General features: G+C 40.2%; 1 protein-coding gene across 1 annotated transcript in view; it reads left to right on the top strand.

Moving 5' to 3' along the window:
* LOC143981420 (NACHT, LRR and PYD domains-containing protein 3-like) overlaps positions 1-23,117 on the top strand; it is an 80,053-nt gene that overhangs the window by 5,231 nt on the left and 51,705 nt on the right. The window contains exons 3-4 of the mRNA XM_077479246.1: positions 54-1,770; positions 21,768-21,911. Coding sequence (XP_077335372.1) covers positions 54-1,770; positions 21,768-21,911 — 1,861 coding nt within the window. The remainder of the gene's footprint in view (positions 1-53; positions 1,771-21,767; positions 21,912-23,117) is intronic.

Below are 23,117 nucleotides of genomic sequence, written 5' to 3'. Positions count from 1 at the left end.
ATAATATTTCATGTGTGTACAAGGAATAAAATATTCTCCTTTCTCTCATAAAGACTTCGGTAAGGAACACAGAAAGTCTATGAAAAAGAAGTTCCAGAGGATTCCAGAATATAATTCCTGTATGGGGGAGGTTGTTTATCTACATGAAATATTCACCAATTTATTGATGATAAAGGGACCCCAGAATAAAGAGGGAAAGGAAGAAGAAATAAGGAGTTCAGGTAGAAGACATCTACAGATCATGGAGAAAAGATCCCCAACCACAATCCAGGCCCTCTTTGACCCTGATGAATGTGGGTTTATACCTGAGATTGTGGTGCTACAAGGACCTGCTGGGATTGGAAAAACAATGACCTCCAAGAAGATCATGCTGGACTGGGCCTCTGGGGATCTCTTCCGAGACAAGTTTGATTTTGTGTTTTATCTGAGCTGTAGAGAATTCAACACCATCCCTGGAAACATAAGTCTTGTGGGACTTTTATCCAGAACCTGCAGACTGAGTTCAGATGACCTGGTGTCTATTCTGAAGGATCCTGGAAGTCAGAGAAAACTTCTCACCATAGTTGATGGGTTTGATGAACTGAGGTGGACTCTGGAGGAGAAATCTGAGGGTTGTCCTGACATTTCTATGGAAACCCACAAAGAAATAATTCTCCAAAGCTTGCTCAGGAGACATGTTCTCCCAGAATCTTCTCTGATCATCACCACAAGATCACTGGCCATGGAGAAACTTAACACATTCATCGATGATTCTCGCAATGTGGAAATCCAGGGATTTACAAGGGACGATCGAGAGGAATATGTCCATACATTCTTCGGAAATAAAGAAGATGCAGACAAGGTTCTCCGTATAATAAAAGACAATAACGTTGTGTACACCATGTGTGCCGTCCCCATCACATGCTGGATTGTCTGCACTGTAATGACACAAGAAATAAGAAAAGATTTGGGTGTAATTCAGTGTAAGACAACGACTTCAATTTATCTTCTCTTCCTGGAGGTTTTACTAACCCATCACAGCAAGAAGGAGCAGTCTGTACACCGGAAACAAACCTGTCTGAAGAAGCTGTGTGCTCTGGCCAATCAGGGACTTCTGAACCAACAAATCTTATTTGAGAAGAAAGATCTAGAAAGACATGGACTTTCTCTGGATGAGGTGGAGTCTGTATTTCTGAATGAGAACATCTTTCGTTGGGACGTCCGTAACCAGACCTGCTACAGCTTCATCCACCTGAGTGTACAGGAGTTCCTTGCTGCTCTCTATTATGGGATGGATGATGGGTCTGGGTCTATGGAAGGTACTTTCCTCCCGGAGATCTGTAAAGGGGAATCACTCCGTGGCCTCAGATCAGATTACTCACATTTATCATTATCTGTACAAATTCTGTTTGGTCTCTTAAATGAAAATCAGGTGAAGACATTCTCAGAGGTCACTGGAATCCCCATCTCACTCCGAGCCAAACCTGCAATCATAGAATGGGCCATGAAGGGCAGTGATCAGACTTTCTGTACCCAGACCATCTTCTATCTGTATGAGACTCAGGATGAGGACTTCATTAGGAGAGTCATGTCGGGTTGTACAGATTTGGTACTGAGGGGCTCATGTACTGGTCACTTGTGGATGGACAGGAATTATTCCAAGCAGCTGAACTATTGCTTGAAGACTTTGAAGAGAGAAAGTTTTCAGTCTTTAAGTTTTCTATTTCTCACTGTGAGTCCAGAGTGCCAGAAACTTCTATCTCCATTCCTACACAGGAGTCAGAAGGTCAGGTAAGTGAGTGTGAGGATATCCTAACTGAATTCAGAGAATGGGCAGGAACCTGCATACAGTATAACAGTGATTATCAGACATGTTCTCCATCTACCACACTTGTTAGAAGTCCTGGGAACTCACACTTTCCTCAGCCCTAAGCCCTGCTTCACTCTACAGCATTTTTCCAGCGACATTCTGATGACATGTAAAGTCGCAGGTCAGGTGAAAACATAAAGATTCTATTGGGTGTTGTCTTAATTGCTGCGATTTGAGTCACTGCAACAAAACAAAATACTTCCTGCACTACTTTTGTGTGATTCTTGTGCTGCACGACTCCCATAGACTTCAATGTAAAATCACCAGAAAGTCACACATTTGTCTGAATCTTTAAGACTTTGCTGCGACTTCTGAGGCTTCTTTACCCCCACCTCTCCTCCCTGGTCATCCTTGCTGCCTAAAATCTTCCTCCAATCACATCCCAGTCACACCTGAGTGTAGAGGAAACGCACATTGCCACTTCCATTATTTGTGTATTTTTCATGTGTAATCACACATTGTGTATAGGGAGCCCATTCACTGGAATGTTCTGCCCGACATGCAACAAACACCCCAAAGTAGCTCAAGAATCTTCTCATTCATGGAGCGTCATGCATCTTGGCAGCAAAACATGCGTCTAACTGTGATTGGGGTGTCATTAACAATCAGCCGACATTCATATCTGCGTGTTTCCGAATACGAGGTGACCCACACAGAAAATGTGCGATTTTTCATATGTCTGAAATATGCACAACAACGCACGCCACGCATGCACAGATGTAAATGAATGGTAACACAAAAGCAATGCGCCTTGCTGTGCATTTTTGAAACATACAGCAAAGCGCATGTATTCTTGCGGTCTGCCATGCATTCAAAAATGTGCAGAAGCAAATGAATAATAACACAAGTGTGACGCACATTGTCGCACATTTATGAAACGCACAGCAAAGCATGGATTTTCTTGCAGGTTGCTGTGCAGTTGGAAATGTACAGATGTGAATGAATGGAAACATATTTACAACTGACGGCAACCCGCAAGAAAACGCATGCTTTTCTGCGTGTTTTGTGTGGCAATGCACATCACACTTGTGTTACCATTCATCTGCATCTTCATGTTTCTGAACGCACGCCAACCCGTAAGAAAACGCATGCTTTGCTGTGCATTTTGATGTGTGACAACACACGTTTCACTTGCGATACCATTCGTTGGCATCTGAACATTTCTGAATGCCCGGCAACCTGCAGGAAAACGCATGCTTTGCCATACGTTTTGGAAACATGCATCGCGCTCGCCTTGCCATTTTTGCAGTACAAGCGTGACGCACGGTTGAATCGCATTTCTGAAGCGTGCGGCTAGGCACACAATTTCTGGCGGTTGATGTGCATTCAGAATCATGCAGATGTAAATGCAGCCTGATTGTTAATGATGCCCCAATCACGGTTATCAGACGCATGTTTTGTCATGTGATAAAACATGCTATAAACACGGATCCATCAAAGTCACATAGGAATTCTTCTCAGTAAAGGCTCTTTGAAGTCGCACCTGGTCGCCGGGAAGTTGTAGAGCAAAGTCAAGCTGGAAGTGGCTGCGACTTTCATGTTGTGCTGTGTGAACCAGAGCTAAATGGTGGTTCCCACATATCACCTTCTACACAACTTCTGGGAACAATCACATCATTTACATCGCATTAACCCTTTCCCTGCCCCCAATTATACCATTTATCACACAGAACATTTGGAGGGAAAGCTTCATGTTCAGAGATGTGGGGGAGGGAAATAATGTCAGGGGTGTGACATCATCATCCCAACATTGGAAGGACCAATTGTCTGCAGAAGTGGGCGGAGATGGGAATGTCTGGACTGCATTTTATATCTGGAACCAAAGTGGTGTTCCAGGATTTCCCAGAAGCTGAATGGAGACCCCTGTGTAGGAAGGCCAGAGACTCCATATACATATCAAGGGTGTAAAAATATGTAAAAAATATATATATATATATATATATATATATATATGTCGAATATATATATACATATATATTTGGTAAGACAAACTTACGATTGTGAGACGAATTTCCTTAACTAGTTCTGAGTCAGAGTAAATCAAAATGTGTGTTTTATTGTACACACGAATGTAGAATAATAATACTTACAAAAATAGTACAATGATAAAATTCTAGTATTGTTCATTCGTTTGAAAGATATAAAAAGAGTTCTTCAAGTTAGACCATGTTTTCTATTGTTCTAGCTTTTAGAAATGGGGAATAACCCTTTGTATGCTGAAGAATAGCTGAAAGTCTGTGTGCTGAAATACATGGATGTATTCAGAGCTGAGTGTAGATGCAGAAGGGCCGTCTTCCAACTAGCTTTTGCTTATATGAACTCAAAGCTTCTAAATTCACGCCAAAAGAATAAACCCACCTTTTATTAACACTCCCTCCCAAGGGTGTGGGCTAAGGAGTGGTTACCATAGCTATTTAACATCTGGTATCACTCAGACATATAGACTGACCTAATCAAAGGAAGTGGGGGAAGGAGAGCTTTAGACTTTAAACAAAATATCAGTTACATAGGAATATGTCTTTAAAAGCATATATAAGATTTACAATATTCATCAAAATCCTGAGTTTTAAATGTTTACTTTTTCAGTTTCAGCATGTCATAATATGGAGATTAATTGATTCAAAATTACCATACACACAATTATGGATAATTCATATTCTAAATAAAGTATAATGAAGCCAATTGAAATTTTAGATATTAAGAATATAATATTCCCCTCTGAAATATGAATACAAATCATATTTTTCAGATATAAATCCATTCAAACATTCATGTCTCAATCAAGCAGATTTTGATTCAATAACTCCAAATGTTCTGTCATGTGTAACTGAATCCGTAACTCCAAAACCCATTCTCCTTTTAAGCTTGTTTTGCAGTAAATCATCTCCTTTCCTAATTTCACTTCTAATTCGATAATATAATTTTTTCATTCTAAACATCAAACATATCTGGAATATAAGGAATAACATAATAATAATAAAAAGAATAACAATAGGATGTAATAAAATATTTCCTGCTGCTGAAGTTATCAAAGTTTTTCCCCAAATGGATACACTATTACTAATTTTTTTCCACCGATTACTTCCTGAAAATTCTGACCATTGATGTGATATTTCTTGCAAATTACCTTGTTCTTGTTTAAACAATACTTCTGCATTTTGAAATTCCTTAGCCAAAGCTATTAATAAACCTTGATCCTTTTGAATTATATTTGCCCATTTTCCCATGGAAATTCATCTATTTGGGAAATATTATACTATGTAGGAAGAGCGCTAATATTTTTCATAAGTATATTTGTTAAATTTGTTCTCAACCCATTAATACTTATTGTAACAATGTCTCCTTCTATACAATACAAACCTTGATTTAGGTTTTCTGTATTTGTACAAGAAGAGAAAAAAGTTTTAACCCTTTCTGTATCTGACATAATCTGAAAACAAACCTTCTTTTTATCTACACCAGGAATTCATTCAGAAAGTGTTTCAACTTTTTTCTATTCTTGCTGAACATAATGTGTGATTATGATAACAAGAATGAAATATACTTTTATCTTGATTAGGTAAACATATAACTTTAGACTGGAATTGTAAACATGATGACAGATCTAATTGTTCTAATTCTGAATTTTCATTGTTAAATAAAAAATCTGTATACTGTAATTTATAGTATAATAATTGTGTATTGCTGACAAGTAATCCCAAAACAGTGATTGGAATCAAAATTGTATCTGACAAAAGTATAGAAATAAAAAATGAACTGCGCTCAGGAGTAAACAACTAAAAATAATCAAAAAACTAAATAGAGGCCGCAGCTCTAAGTGGGATACATACACTAAAATAGACTAGAGAAAATTTTCAAAAGCTGCACCACAACCCCTGTTAACTGACCAAACCAATATAAATAATGAATAAATAAATGAATAAATATTTGATATATAAATAAATGAATATAAATAATGAATAAATAAATAGATACATATTTGATATATAAATAAATTACATTAATCCCACATAAATTGATAAGGAAAAAAAATTGTAAGTCACAGTTCATCAGCCTAAAGGAAAAAACAGGGCTTATAAGATAGAGTCCTCTATAAATGTCCCTTTAAGGACACCACAGTGAATCCACACGAAACAGCAAACCAGTGCCCGTCACCGAGAAGTGGATGCGCTTACCAGATGGAAACCCAAATACAGCCTTAATAATGAATCATCTGGGTCTTTCTCCATACATCAGACGCTCATGGATCAGCTATCCCCAATGTATAGTGGCGTCACACAAATAACTCCCACGATCAGCAATCCCAAATCGCACTCAACGGGTGCTGAAAAGTCAGTGCTCCTGCAGCCATGTAGCAGTCTGGGGATATGTAATCCCAGATCTCCTCCCTCTTCTCTCTGCCTTGCTTCCAGGACAGATCAGAATGATGCTGTGTGCTGGCAGTGACCAATCAGAATTGCTCTGTTCCAGGGCTTATGTGTTTTTCCACTAGTGGCTTCCTGCAACAATCCAAATACCAGTCTGAAAGCTCAAGAATTGGCAGTGAAACTGGAAATGCCAGCCAGAGCAGCAGATTGAAACCAGGTGATTGCTTCATCTCTACCATCATTGTAATCATTTATTTATATATCAATATTTATTCATTTATTTATTCATTATTTATATTGGTTTGGTCAGTTAACAAGGGTTGTGGCGCAGCTTTTGAAATTTTTCCCTTTCTGTATCTGACATAATCTGAAAACAAACCTTCTTTTTATCTACACGAGTAATTCATTCAGAAATTGTTTCAACTTTTTCTATTCTTGCTGAACATAATGTATGATTATGATAACAAGAATTAAATATACTTTTATCTTGATTGGGTAAGCAGATAACTTTAGACTGGAATTGTAAACATGATGACAGATCTAATTGTTCTAATTCCGAATTTTCATTGTTAAATACAAAGTCTGTATACTGTAATTTATAGTTTAATAATTGTGTATTACCGACAGGTAATCCCAAAACATTTGATTTGATTGGAAACAAAATTTGTTCTTTTCCGGCTATTGGAATCATAGAAGAACTATAACATACATCCTGTTTGCATCCTATCCATTTGTTTACCCATAAATCTGTATGATTTATAGCATATAAATATTCTTTGGGTAAATATTGTAAAATGCCAAAAGGAGTTATTCCACTTTGAAATGCTTGCGCAATTATTTTAAAATTAGTGGAATATTCAGTTTGAATCTTTAAGCATGCTCTGGCTATATCAGAATGTTGTTCACTTATCATCAAATCAAGAGTAATATTTTGCAGTTGTAAAATAGATGGACCCATTATATTAGCAGTTTTACTTACCATATTTTCTAAAATCTGATTTAAATGTCTTTGTATTTTAATACCATTACTCCCCACTAAACCAGCGGTTTCTAGATCAGACTTTAAAGTATTAATATCCAAACTATTTGTTATACTGCCGATTGTGCCAATCCCTCCTAAAATACCTTTAACAATACCACGCTTATTTCTGTTGTAATTTCTATTATTAATTCCAAACCATCTCTCAATACCCAATTCCATATTAACCAAATGTCATTGACATTGTGGAAACCTTGTAGAAATTTTCCATTCTGAAATATTAAAGTTCCACAAAATAATGACAAACTTTCCCTCTCTCAAAAGAGTTCTGGATTGGAAATGGTTAATCTTAAAAGGACTTGTAGAGAAACTTTTCTGATTGACACATGGAGTTTTCCTTGGAGACATAACAATAACTCATGCCTTAGCACATTTCACCGGATAATTTCCTATTGATATGCAACATTCATATATACCAGTATCATTCAAAGATACTCTCATTTGTTGATAAACAAATGTATCATTGATCCAATTCACACTACCAAAAATTCCTTTATGAATTATGATAGTAGAACTATAAAGAAAACTACCCAAAACTCATCATTCCTTTTCCAAGTTAACAATGAATTTCGAGGTAAAAATATTTTTGTATCACATATCAAATGCAAATTATCTTTATCTTCTATAATTTTCAAAGATTGTGGGAAAATATTAATTTCTGGAACAATCCTATAAACTATATAAATATCAATTTTGACCCTTATTTGAGTAAATTTTCTTGTTACTTTAAAATCCCATATTCTTACAACGTCCCCTTTTTCATCTCCAATTATATTTAAATATTTTGGATTTAATATCTTCACGAAACTTTGAAAAAGGTAATAAAATTGATCAAAGGGATAAAGTATTTTCCCAGATCTTGATATAGTATTAGTAACATCTCCAGACCACATTGTTGAATCATTACCTTTTAAATATATAGACCAGAAACTCCTTAATAGGGATGAGCTTCACGTTCGAGTTGAACATACGTTCGACTTGGACATCGGCTGTTCGCCCGTTCGGCGAAGTCCGAACGTTTTGGTCCGTTCGCGCCAAATTTGTGTGGCGCTCACGGCCCACAATGCACTGCGATGGCGCAGTGCATTGCTGGCTCATGATTGGCCAAGCATTCACTGTGACCCCGCATGCTTGGCCAATCGCAGCACCAGCAGCGAGGAGAGCCATGATTGGCCACAGGCAGGATGCCTGTGGCCAATCATAGCTCAGGCTGTGTAGTGCACACCCCACACTATATAAGGCCGCCAGCGTGGCGGCCTTGTGTAGTGTGTTGGCGTCTGAAGCAGTTAGTGGGTGTTCTATGTACCTTCAACACAGTACACACCGATCGTTTTTGGACAATTTTTGATCTTGCTGTTGTGTAGTGGTTGTTGTCTGCGTGCCCTGACCGCAGTATACACCGCTATATTCACCTCACCTATATAGCTAGTGATCTATCTTTTATAATAGAGCTTGCAGTCAGTAGTGTTAGGAGCTTGTGCGTGCTGTCTGCGTGCTCTGTACCCAGTACATACCGCTATATTCACCTACATAGCTCTTCTCTATTTGAGCCCACTTGCCATCTGCAGGAGTTATTGGAAGTTGTGTGTGCCTCCAGCACAGCACAGTATACATCTGTATATACCCCTTTATTTCTGGTGTTCTATAATAAAGGCATCTGCAGGAGTTAGTGGGTGTTTTGTGCCTCCAGCACAATATACACCTGTATCTACCCTTTATTGCTGTTCTCTAATAGAGCCATCTGCAGGGCTTAGTGGGTGTTGTGTGACTCCATTACAGTATACCCCTTTATCTCTGGTGTTCTATAATAAAGGCATCTGCAGGAGTTAGTGGGTGTTGTGTGCCTCTAGCACAATATACACTACCCAACTGCTTTTTTACCCAACTCCCTTCAGGCCATTACCATGTCTGGAAGGCCAGCAAGGCGCGAGCCGATAAAAGAGGGCAAGCAGGCTCTGTGTCTAGAGACAACAGTGCTGGTCGTGGACGCGGTGCATTGTCATCAGCACGTGGCCATGGGACGCGCTTGTCCTTCTTTTCGGCAGCTGGACATGTTGAGCCGCAACATGCCAACGACTTGGTAGAGTGGATGACCAAGCCCTCTTCATCCTCCTCATCCTCTCTCACCCAGTCTCAGGGTACTAGCAAAGCAGCTGCCAATACATCGTCTTCCCTCCTCCCAATGTCATCATCAGTGACTCCTTCCCTAGACCCACCACGTCCTCCTGAGGAGTCTCCTGAACTCTTTGAGCACAGTGTTGGGTCCATGCTCCAGGAGGATGCCCAGTGTTTTGTAGCCTCTGATGATGACACTCAGCTAGAGGAAGGCAGTAGCATGAATGCAGAGAGAGGGGATGCTCAAGAAGGACAGCAATCTGGCAGTCATGTTCCACAAGCTGCAGCATACTGCCAGGTTTGCTACAGCGATGAAGGGGGATGATGAGGGCACTGACTCCACCTGGGTGCCTGGTAGGAGAGAGGAGGAGGAGGAGGAGGAGGAGGCACATGTCCAATGAGGCAGGATGCCCTCCGGGGGCCAGCTTAGGGGCAGCACACTGACTGAATCACACCGCAGAGCTCCGCCTGTGCAGGGCGCTGCCTCTGCACGTTATTCTAAAAGTTCTTTGGTGTGGGCCTTTTTTGAGACGAGTGCATCAGATCGCACCGCTGCTATTTGCAACATATGTCTCAAGTGTATCTCACGTGGCCAAAACATCAGCCGCTTGGGCACCACATGCTTGACCAGACATATGTTGACCTGCCATGCAGCTCGTTGGCAAGCGTACCTCAAAGACCCACACCAAAGAACAAAGCGGCCCTCTCCTTGCTCCTCATCAGCTGGCATCTCCAACCCCACTAGACCTTCAGTCCTCTCTGAAACCTGCTCTGAGAGGAATGAAGGTGTAGAATTAGGTGTGTCACAGCCAAGGGTTTCCGGGCACTCTGCTAGCAGTACACCCACGTCCGATTATAGCAGGCAAATGTCCCTGCCCCAGCTGCTGGACCGGCGAAAGAAGTTCACTCCCAGCCATCCACATGTCCAGTGGTTGAATGCTAGCTTGGCTAAATTGCTAGCACTTCAACTGCTGCCTTTTCAGTTGGTAGACTCGGCCCCCTTCCGTGAGTTTGTACAATGTGCGGTTCCTCAGTGGCAGGTCCCCAAACACCACTTTTTCTCACAGAAGGCGATTCCGGCTCTCTACCGGCATGTGGAAGGCAATGTCCTTGCCTCGCTGGACAGGGCGGTCAGCGGTAAGGTGCATATTACCGCTGACTCATGGTCCAGCAGGCATGGACAGGGACATTACCTGTCTTTCACTGCCCATTGGGTCAATCTTCTGGTAGCTGGGTGGAATAATGGACAGGGCACTTGAGGCAGAACAGAGGCAGGAAGAGGAGGACTTCCTTGCCTCTCAAGGCCCCCTTTATCCAGACAGTGTTCCTGCTGTGCCACCCATCACACAGGAAGAGGATGATGAGGAGGAGGAAGAGGAGGAGGAGGATTATTGTGTCAGCATGGAGGTGGAGGCTGGCACTCAGCATCAGCAGCAGCAGCAGCAGTCTTGTAGGGATGATTTACAGTCCCAAGAAACACGTGGACTTGTACGTGGCTGGGAGGAGGTAGCTGCGGATCATGTTGTCCTTCGTGACCCAGAGGACTCCGGACCGAATGCCTCAGCTAACCTACGCTGCATGGCCTCCCTGATCCTGAAAAGCCTGCGGAAGGATCCTCGTATTCTTCGGATCAAGGAGAGGGACCATTACTGGCTGGCCACTCTCCTTGATCCACGGTACAAGGGTAAGGTTGCCGACCTTATCTTGCCATCGCAGAGGGAGCAGAGGATGAGACATCTCCGGGAGGCCTTGCAGAAAGGTCTGTGCAATGCGTTCCCAGAGACTGGGAGGTTACAAACTCCTGGTCCTGAACAACATGTTGCTGAGGCATCGGTCAGAAGGAGCGGTGGAGAAGGTGGCCGTCTGACTGATGCTTTCAGACAATTTTTTAGTCTGCAGCCCCAAGGTATGATCGGTTCCAGCAACCATCGCCAGCATCTGATTTACATGGTGCAGGAATACCTAGGGGCAAGGTCAGACTTGGACACCTTTCCCACCGAAAATCTTCTGGCTTACTGGGTCTTGAGGATGGATCACTGGCCAGAGCTTGCACAGTATGCAATTGAGCTACTGGCCTGTCCTGCATCCAGCGTTCTTTCGGAACGCACCTTCAGTGCTGCTGGTGGCTTTGTTACCGATCACAGGGTGCGGCTGTCTACCGAATCAGTTGATCGACTGACCTTCATCAAGATGAATCAGTCTTGGATCACCCACAGCTACCAAGCACCTGCAGCTGATGTCACCGAATATTTTTTTTTAAATATCACATCCCTTCAAGGCTGCCTATGCTGATGCTGAGTGACTGTCCTGTTATGTTGATTGTCTATCCTCTTCCTCCTCCGATGATATGTTGGAAGAACATTTCTGGTTCTGGGTGATGCCATCAGCCCAATTTTTCTGCCCCTATTTAACAGGGGTGTTTAAGTACAATTTTTGATGCAATGCTTTGCAGCAGGGCTTATTCCTGCAATAAAACAAGAGTATATGGGAGAGGTTGCAGTGTCGTGGCACCAGCACCAGTGCCTAAGGCCCAATTTTTCTGCCCCTGTCTAACAGGGGCATTTAAGTACAATTTTTGATGCAATGTTTTGCAGCAGGGCTAATTCCTGCAATAAAACAAGAGTATATGGGAGGGGTTGCAGTGTCGTGGCACCAGCACCAGTGCCTAAGGCCCAATTTTTCTGGCCCCTGTTTAACAGGGGCATTTAAGTACAATTTTTGATGCAATGCTTTGCAGCAGGGCTAATTCCTGCAATAAACCCAGATTATATGGGAGAGGTTGCCTAAGGCCCAATTTTTCTGCCCCTGTTTAACAGGGGCGTTTAATTACAGTTTTTGATGCAATGCTTTACAGCAGGGCTAATTCCTGTTGTTTAACAGGGGCATTTAAGTACAATTTTTGATGCAATGCTTTGCAGCAGGGCTAATTCCTGCAATAAAACTAGAGTATATGGGAGAGGTTGCAGTGTCGTGGCACCAGCACCAGTGCCTAAGGCCCAATTTTTCTGCCCCTGTTTAACAGGGACATGTAATTACAATTCTTTATATAATATTTCACAGCCCCTTCCTGTGCCCACCCAGAGTAACGGTGAGGACCTATAGTGTTGTGGCACCAGCACCACAACCACCAAAGGTCAATTTTTCTACCACTGTTCAACAATGGCATGTAATTACAATTCTTGATATAATCGTTCACAGCAGGGCGCTCCAGCGCCCACCAAGAGTCACTTTGAGGGCTTACAATGTTGTGGCAAAACCAACACCTTGTTCCGCCATTTCTGCAGAGCATATAGGGCAGACCCCTACTTTCAAACATCCAACTTACAAACATCTCCTACTTGCAAACGGAAGGAGACAACAGCAAGTGAGATTAAAAAAGATGGACGACAAAACAAATTATACAGGGGTGATAACCCTTCCCTATGTTTTCCAAAAAGCTTAAAAATAGTTTTTTTGACTGGAGCTACACTTTAAAAATGTACCTGTTGAAAATTACAAACAGATTCAACTTAACACAGCAAACCTACACAGTCCCTGTCTTGTTTGCACCGCCTGTATACTGCTGTTCTGAGTATATAGGGCCTGGGGGCCACACGCATTTCCTTTTTTTAATATGGGTACGGGGTTCCCCTTAATATGCGTACAAGACCTAAAGGGGCTTGTAATGGGCAGGGAGGGCTACCCATGCCATTTTTCTCAATGATTTTCAACCATATTGCAGGAACCAGATATAACATTAAAACCGCAAGCAGCTTTAAATTACGTTATTTCCGTTAAATGTCATTTTGTGCAGGGACTGTTCTAAACACTGGAAACACGTGGCACTTCACAGGCATACTACAGACACCCCCAGGCACCATATTTAAAGGAATATTTCACTTTTTTTTCCCACTTTAATCGCCATTAAAATCAGTGCTCCCGCCAAAACGGCCGTTTTTAAAACTTTTTTTTGCATTGACCCATGTCCCCTGGGGCAGGAGCCAGGTCCCCAAACCCTTTTTAGGACAGTATCTTGCATATTAGCCGTTAAAATTAGCACTTTTAATTTCGAACGTTCGAGTCCCATAGACTTCAATGGGGTTCTAACGTTCGTACGAATTTGGGGTCCGTTCGAAAGTTCTGGTGCGAACCGAACCGGGGGTGTTCGGCTCATCCCTACTCCTTAACAATATGTTACATTCAAAAGTTCCGGTTTTGTTATTTAGTCTATAAGATCCCTGCATTTCAACAAAATATGTTTTGGATTCTATTTTAACTTTGATTTCAATATTATTGCTGTGAATAAAATACAATTGTAAACAGAATCATATCCCTGTCCTACACATACAAATCCATACAAATCTTCTGCTGTATTAATATCAACATTTCTAAAATTATGATTTTTGTCATATGCATTAATATCAATAACTCTATCATTTTTGTCCTTTGTAATGATATCAATGTTCTTATTTTTTAGTTCATCTGCATTGATATCAATGTCTACATCTCTCTTATTTCTGAATAATGTGTGATCTTTGTTGTGTAATTCTTCAATCCTGTTAACCTCTGCATAACTGGAACAGTTTGTGATATATTTTACCACAGATAACATTGGTAAAAGATGCATCCTGTGATAATGATACATTTTCTCTCTTTAAAACTTTTCTTTTGTTGATCTTATCATCTTTTTGGGATCCATGATTCCTCCAGATTAGATTTTTATAATTCATTCCTGAAAAAAGGAATGCAGCATCATTATCTCGGCATATACAATTTGTTATACCCACATTTTTCTACATACATTTTTCACTGAACTGAGAAGGTATTTGTACCCCTGGAACATCCAAAATGTCAATGGACCTTCCCAATTACTTTTCCATGTTTCAACTCCTGAAACTTTAGCTCCGCCTGTGACGTGCATCTCACCATCTCTGGGTGTGACCTTACATGTGACAATTCTTTAATCACCATTTCCTTTTGTCTTAGACTTGTGCTAACAACATCTAATTTTATTTCAAATAAACCTTTCTGTTCCTGGTCAACTTGATAGACCGCTTATCTTGTACAAAAGATAATTTTGGTTTAATAACAAAATAACAAAATGTTACAAGAACAATATCAATTGTAGAATATCAAAAATAAATTATTCTTACAATGAAGATTAAATTCGATATGTGCCTTGTGTGTACTGGAGTGAAAATCTCTCTGCAATATGTGCCCTCCAATAATTGACTCCTGTTAGAAGTTTCTACTCCTAAAACATTAACCCCCACCTTTTTCCTTTCTAAGACTAGCTTAAAAGTTCATCTGGGCTATACAGTTCCACAGAATGAGCAATTTCCCTCCCACCTTTCTAAAACAATGGGCGTTACTCATTCTAAATTCCTAAGGATAGGCCTATGAGTGCTATGTATAAAAACATTTTAAACATATACAATCCTTTTTACCTTAAAAACAAATACTACATATCAGTATATATACAAATTATTTCTTAATCTCCTAATCAAGAAATATTGTAATATAAAAGACTTATATTTTAACTAACACAATGACACTTTTTATCATGAATTAACTTTCTTTCTCAACTGGAAATGTGTAGAGGGACCATTTTTTTCATAACTTCTGCAACTAATTTGATTTATCTATTGTCTCTCTTGAAGGTGAAAACAAAAAAAAATCACGGGGAAACACAAACGCCATTTTCCTTCCTATTTTAAGCTCAAAAGCAGAATACTTTCTTACACCCATTAAGATAAATGGAACAGTTTACTGTTATACCCCAACTGAAAAAAACATGATTACTCAACATCCCAAGAATTGTTAAAGCATCATCATTAGTGAATCCCACCTGTAGGTGTTGTGGTATATACAACACAAAAACCCTTTTAGTCATGACACAAACTTATGGTCTAATGACCCAAAATAATAATTTTGTGACAACCAGAGAAAAATGCAAAGAAATCACCCCTTCACGTTTCTCTACAAATGAAGAATTCTGTGTGTCTATTTTCTTAACAACATAAATTTTAACCATTCAGGATGTAATCACTAATTCTCCATACTAATCTGTTTTCTTAGCTAATTGAATGTGTCTGTAGTTCTACTGCCTACAGCTAATTGAGTACCAAGCTGAAAATTTATTCAGTTACTAATTGAATACAAAGCTGTTCTTTACCCTCCTTTTCAGGTGAACTAAACCTTTCAATGTTCAGCCTGAACAAAAAATAAATAAAAAACATAATAGTCATAACAAAGAAAAATTAATAAAAAATAATAATACAAAGGATTATCCTTGAAAATATTAAAAATATATATAAGTCCTCAATAATATTCCAAACGTCAAAACCAACTCTCTGAAGCTCAAATCATAACCTTAATCATAGCAAATAAACATCAACCAGAAAATTCTTACCATCCATGCAGTTAATTTAACCACTTAAGGACCGCCGTATTGCCATTATACGTCATCAGAATGGCACAGGCAGGCACAAGCACGTAGATGTACGTGCCTGCCTTCCAGCGGGTGGGGGGTCCGATCGGACCCCCTCCCGCTGGATACGGCGGTCCGTTTCCCTCCGGGAGCGATTTGTGATGAGGGGATGGCCGTTGGATTCTGGCCACCCCCTCTCGATCGCTCCTGGCCAATGACGAACTTCCTCCCACTGTGTATTGTTTACACAGGAAGGAGGAAGTGATGTCATTCTCCTCGGGCGGTCTTTTTGACCGGACTACGAGGAGAAGACTAAAAGTAAGTGCACCAAAATACTACACTGACACATAGGTACACATAGGTACACAAACCCCCCCTGATCCCCCCCCGATCGCCCCCCGATCCCCCCCGCCCCCCCTCCCCCCCCAGTCACAGTGTCACTGATTGCATTGATCATTTCTTTACTGATCAATGCATTCAGTGTCAGTTGTAAAAGTAAAAACTGTCAGGACAGTTAGTGTTAGGTCCAGGGTAGCCCCCTATCACCCCCAATAAAGATTTAACCCCCCTGATTGCCCCTAGAGTTAACCCTTTCACCCCCTTTTGCCAGTGTCACTAAGCGATCATTTTTCTGATCGCTGCATCAGTGTCGCTAGTGTCGCTAGGTAGCTAGTTATTTTTTTAGGTTCACCGCCAGGTTTTTATAGCGCTAGGTACCCCGATATACTACCCAATAATGGTTTTAACATCCTGATTGCCCCTAGTTAACCCTTTCACCCCCTTTTGCCACTGTCACTAAGCGATCATTTTTCTGATCGCTGCATTAGTGTCGCTACTGTCGCTAGGTAGCTAGTTATTTTTTTAGGTTCACTGCCAGGTTTTTATATCGCTAGGTACCCCGATATACTACCCAATAATGGTTTTAACATCCTGATTGCCCCTAGTTAACCCTTTCACCCCCTTTTGCCAGTGTCACTAAGCGATCATTTTTCTGATCGCTGCATCAGTGTCGCTACTGTCGCTAGGTAGCTAGTTATTTTTTTAGGTTCACCGTCAGGTTTTTATAGCGCTAGGTACCCCGATATACTACCCAATAATGGTTTTAACCCCCTGATTGCCCCTAGTTAACCCTTTCACCAGCGATCACAGTATAAGTGTCACTGGTGACGCTGGTTAGACAGTTAGTTATTTAGGTTCCCCGTCAGGTTTTTATATAGCGCCAGGGACCCCATATACTACCTAATAAAAATTTGAACCCCCTGATTGCCCCTAGTTAACCCTTTCACCACTGATCACCGTATAAGTGTTACGGGTGACTCTGGTTAGTTTGCTTTTTATAGCATCAGGGCACCCACCATTTATTACCCAATAAAGGTTTAACCCCCTGATCACCCGGCGAGTGATATCAATTAGGTTTTAGGGTCAGGGTCTGCGTCGCCCCAGGCAGCGCTAGGTTAGTGCCAGTACCGCTAACACCCACACGCAAAGCATACACCTCCCGTAGTGGTATAGAATCTGAACAGATCAATATCTGATCTGATCAGATCTATACTAGCGTCCCCAGCAGTTCAGGGTTCCAAAAAAACGCATTGTTAACGGGATCAGCCCAGATACCTGCTAGCACCTGCGTTTTGCCCCTCTGCCCAGCCCACCCAAGTGCAGTATCGATCGATCACTGTCACTTACAAAACACTAAACACATAACTGCAGCGATCGCAGAGTCAGGCCTGATCCCTGCGATCGCTAACAGTTTTTTTGGTAGCATTTTATATTTAAATCCGGAAGGCAGTGCTTGGTTTTCGGGGTCCCGTACGTGGCTAGGCTCCCAAAAAGTCCCCCACATGTGGTATCCCCGTACTCGGGAGAAGCAGCAGAATTTATTTTGGGGTGTAATTTGACTTCTGCCCATAGCATGTGTGAGCAATATATCATTTAGTGACAACTTTGTGCAAAAAAAAAAGTTTGTAATATTCCTGCAACTTTTGGCAAAATATAAAATATTCCATGGACTCAACATGCCTCTCAGTAAATAGCTTGGGGTGTCTACTTTCCAAAATGGGGTCATTTTTGGGGGTTTTGTGCTATTTTGGCATTTTATGGCCTTCAAAACTGTGATAGGTAGTGAGGAGTTAAATCAAAAATTTGCACCCTTAGAAATCCTGAAGGTGGTGATTGGTTTTCGGGGTGCCGTGCGCGATTAGACTCCCAAAAAGTCCCACACATGTGGTATCCCCATACTCGGGAGAAGTAGCGGAAAATATTTTGGGGTGCAATTCCACGTATAACTATGGCATGTGTGAGCAATATATCATTTAGTGACAACTTTTTGTAAAAAAAAAATATATATATTTTTTATTTTTTTTCATTATTCAATCCCTTGGGACAAAAAAAAATATTCAATGGTCTCAACATGGCCCTCAGCAAATAGCTTGGGGTGTCTACTTTCCAAAATGGGGTCATTTGGGGGGGGGTTTGTGCCATCTTGGCATTTTATGGCCTTCAAAACTGTGATAGGTAGTGATAGGTAGTGAGGAGTAAAATAAAAAATGTATGCCCTTAGAAATCCTGAAGGCGGTGCTTGGATTTCGGGGTCCCGTACGCGGCTAGGCTCCCAAAAAGTCCCCCACATGTGGTATCCCCGTACTCGGGAGAAGCAGCAGAATGTATTTTTTGGGTGTCATTTCACATATGCCCATAGCATGTGTGAGCAATATATCATTTAGTGACAACTTTGTGCAAAAAAAAAAAGTTTGTAATATTCCCGCAACTTGTGGCAAAATATAAAATATTCCATGGACTCAACATGCCTCTCAGTAAACAGGTTGGGGTGTCTTCTTTCCAAAATGGGGTCATTTTGGGGGATTTTGTGCTATTTTGGCATTTTATGGCCTTCGAAACTGTGATAGGTAGTGGGGAGTTAAATCAAAAATTTGCACCCTTAGAAATCCTGAAGGTGGTGATTGGTTTTCGGGGTGCCGTGCGCGATTAGACTCCCAAAAAGTCCCACACATGTGGTATCCCCATACTCGGGAGAAGTAGCGGAATATATTTTGGGGTGCAATTCCACATATAACCATGGCATGTGTGAGCAATATATCATTTAGTGACAACTTTTTGTAAAATTTTTTTTTTTTTGTCATTATTCAATCCCTTAGGACAAAAAAAATAAATATTCAACGGGCTCAACATACCCATCAGCAATTTCCTTGGTGTGTCTACTTTCCAAAATGGGGTCATTTGGGGGGGTTTGTACTGCCCTGCCATTTTAGCACCTCAAGAAATGAGATAGGCAGTCATAAATTAAAAGCTGTGTAAATTCCAGAAAATGTACTCTAGTTTGTAGACGCTATAACTTTTGCGCAAACCAAAAAATATACGCTTATTGACATTTTTTTTACTAAAGACATGTGGCTGAATAAATTTTGCCCTCAATGTATGACTAAAATTTAGTTTATTTGATTTTTCTTATAACAAAAAGAAGAAAATATCTTTTTTTTTCAAAATTTTCGCTCTTTTTACATTTATATCGCAAAAAAAAATCGCAGAGGCAATCAAATGCCATCAAAAGAAAGCTCTATTTGTGGGAAGAAAAGGACGCAAATTTTGTTTGGGTGCAATATTGCATGACCGCGCAATTACCAGTTAAAGCAGCGCAGTGCGAAATTGGAAAAAGACCTCTGGTCCTTAAGGTGTTTATTGGTCCGGAGCTGAAGTGGTTAAGGACTGCTAACATTGTTTTTCAGTGTTATATGCTACATAATGATATCTTTCCTGTCTTAATGGACTATTTTCAGTTTGCAATCTTTGCATTTGGGTCTTAGAAGGAAAATAAGTTTGATTATTATGACCTCTATACTTCAAATTACTACACCAGCATACAGAATATACTTCATAATGCCTTGGCATAGTTTTCGGATAATACAACCTCTTTTGTATATCATTATAATAATTATTATTATTAGTCAACAAACAAAACCTGGCTATGTGACCCTCTCCTTTGCAAACAAAACATTTAAGAGTTGCTCTTTTTGCATACACTTTTCTCTGAGCATATGGCAATGGAAATTGACATTTCTGTTTAATATCAGTATTATTGAAGTCAACTGACTTCACACTTTCATTGTCTGAGCAAATATTAACAATTGACTCATCAGAAGACTCCATTGTTTCAAATCCGGAGTCAACATCATTAACTCTCACATCCAACTTTGTCACATGTTCAAGAGCCTCCATTTTTGAGCACTGATCATGTGCAGAAGCCTGAGCTTGCAGTAATTGTTTTTTAAGCAGACTTTGAATATTCTCATGTTCAATCTTTTCCTGAGTCAAAAAAACTATTTGACCTTCTTTTTCTATAAACAATTGCAATAATGCATTCATTTTATATTCCAATTCAACTTTTTCAGTCAATAATTGTTCAATATATAACTTCTCCTGCGTTCGTGCAATTTCTGTTACACTTTGCATTGCTGCCTGATTCACTACACAAATCATTTGTTTTTCTGGCTCATCAAATATCATAGTATTAAAAACTGTAATTAACTTCATTACATTATGTATTTTTTTCTTTATTTTAACTAATGAGAATCTATCCTTCTCAATGTCAGTATTTGCCTGAAAGCATTGATTATACATTGATTTCCATAAAACAGCATCAGAGACCTGTTTCGATAAACCTTTAAATTCCAATGTACTTTCATCAGCTAAAACATCTACAAATTCCATATTAATTTTCTACTCACCAAATATAAAACTTTTCTGTTTTCCTGCTGGACTCGAATTCAACCGTCTGTCAAGACTTCCGTATATCTGAAATTCTCTGGTCTTTCACAATCATCAATATCATAATTTTCTTCTAGTTTCTTTACAATCTTTGCGAAGTTAATTTCTGTTCATCACTTCTTTCCCCTCTGATCAAAAGAAGAAAGTTGAAAAAAAAACTTCCGACATATGATTGACTGTCTGGCTGAGCCAATGTAAAAATATGTAAATATATATATATATATATATATATATATATATATATATATATATATATATATGTCTTATTTATATATATTTGGTAAGACAAACTTACGATTGTGAGACAAATTTCCTTAATTAGTTCTGAGTCAGCGTATATCAAAATGTGTGTTTTATTGTACACACGAATGTAGAAAAATAATACTTACAAAAATAGTACAATGATAAAATTCTAGTATTGTTCATTCGTTTCAAAGATATAAAAAGAGTTCTTCAAGTTAGACCATGTGTTCTATTGTTCTAGCTTTTAGAAATGGCGGAATAACCCTTTGTATGCTGAAGAATAGCTGAAAGTCTGTGTGCTGAAATACATGGATGTATTCAAAGCTGAGTGTAGATGCAGAAGGGCCGTCTTCCAGCTAGCTTTTGCTTATATGAACTCAAAGCTTCTAAATTTGTGCCAAAAGAATAAACCCACCTTCTATTAACACTCCCTCCCAAGGGTGTGGGCTAAGGAGTGGTTACCATAGCTATTTAACATCTGGTATCACTCAGACATATAGACTGACCTAATCAAAGGAAGTGAGGGAAGGAGAGCTTTAGACTTTAAACAAAATATCAGTTACATAGGAATATGTCTTTAAAAGCATATATAAGATTTACAATATTCATCAAAATCCTGACAAGTTTTAAATGTTTACTTTTTCAGTTTCGGCATGTCATAATATGGAGATGAATTGATTCAAAGTTACCATACACACAATTATGGATAATTCATATTCTAAATAAAGTATAATAAAGCCAATTGAAATATTAGATATTAAGAATATAAGTTTTGTCTGGAGTCTGACTTCAAAGACCTCTCATAACCACCAATGAGAAGTCCTCATCAGGTCCAGTATGAGACTGTAGAGCCAGAGGGAAGGCAGCCATGTGGAAGGGAAATGTTGGGGGTTACATTGTTATTCTTGGTGTCAGAGGTCATACATTCTTGGTGATAATTATTATCTCATTATTGGATTTTAGATTTCTGTGGTGTACTATTTCCAATAAAGATTGTCCGGGAGAGGACAAAGCAGAAGAAGAAGATTCCTCCTCTTCAGGATATAATATGAAGTCGGATTCTCTTTCCTTTTTGATGAACCCGGAGAGTAAAATTCAGGAATTACAGTAAGAGAAATGTGTGATGTGCCGTGATGGGGAAATGGGACGTCTTGTGATTGTTCCCGTCTCTCAGTGTCTCCTTCTATCTCTGGGTGTCCTCCATCCTCACCCATGTAGAATCTTCCATCACCTGTCCTCTTCTCATGTCTTCTCCTCTCTCTTAGGGAATCTTTCTCTTTGTAATCTCATCCATGGGATTTGGGGTTCCCCTTATAGTAGAACAGTGACCAGGCTCTGTACATATGGAATGACCCTCCATATTCCTAACAAGCAGGAAATAAGATGGAATAGACCCCTCACCCGTCTGATGATTATGTAGAAGGAAGCAATGCTCAGTAACATTTCTATGACATTTATCAGGTGTCTTCATTGTGTTTATGAAGCTCTGGAAACACTATAAGAATGCTGGAGAAATGTCCGGGGGAGGGGTTGTTCTTCTAGTGGGAGGAGCCTAAAGGGGAAGTGATGTAGAGGAAATGATCTCCTCTGATATGTGAATTTCGGATATATTACAATAATTCTATAGAATGAAAACCAGCCACCATGTCATCATACTCACTATCGCTCTCCTGCCCCCTGGAGGACAGATTTCCCAGTCTGAGGATAATACCCGCTTGGTGACTTGTTACCACATCTGTTTTATTTGCATGTGTCACAATAGCTGGGATACTCGGGTAATTAATAGTTTATTAATAATAGCATGTAATATATCCTCACAATATATCCATGTAAGAATGCACAGAACGCCGGGCGACCCTCCTCTCCTTCATAACAGTATAGCAGCGGCTCTCCTAGTGTATCTGACAGGTGTGATGACATCTCCACCTTACACGTTACACCCTACGTGGGGCTTCATCATGTATATTTGTGTTGTTTGTTTATGTTATGTCTCTGGATGGTGAGTCTGACTTTGTGGAAGGAGACCTCTCTTACGGCTCTGGTTCAAGTCTCTCTGAAGTAGGGAACAGAGGGACGAGAGCACAGCGGGGTAGGAACATCTAGCCAGATGCAGCAGCGGACACTGATGAGATGGAGGTCTTCCAGATGCAGGAACTCTCCGCAGCAAATGGCAGCCGATGATGGTTGGCAAGCTGGCTGTGGTGACGGATGGATGGTCCACGGACCTGGAGAGGAAGTAGCAGGCTCGGAAGGGTCTCTGAGCAGGAGGACAAGCAGGACCAGCAGCAAACAGGAACCAGCAGGGGAGAGGCA

Source organism: Lithobates pipiens, unplaced genomic scaffold, assembly GCF_037356315.1.
Source record: "Lithobates pipiens isolate NorthernLeopardFrog02 unplaced genomic scaffold, aLitPip1_a1.2 Scaffold_157, whole genome shotgun sequence".
Classification (NCBI taxonomy): Eukaryota; Metazoa; Chordata; class Amphibia; order Anura; family Ranidae; genus Lithobates; species Lithobates pipiens.
This window is presented reverse-complemented; position numbering and strand designations above follow the sequence as displayed.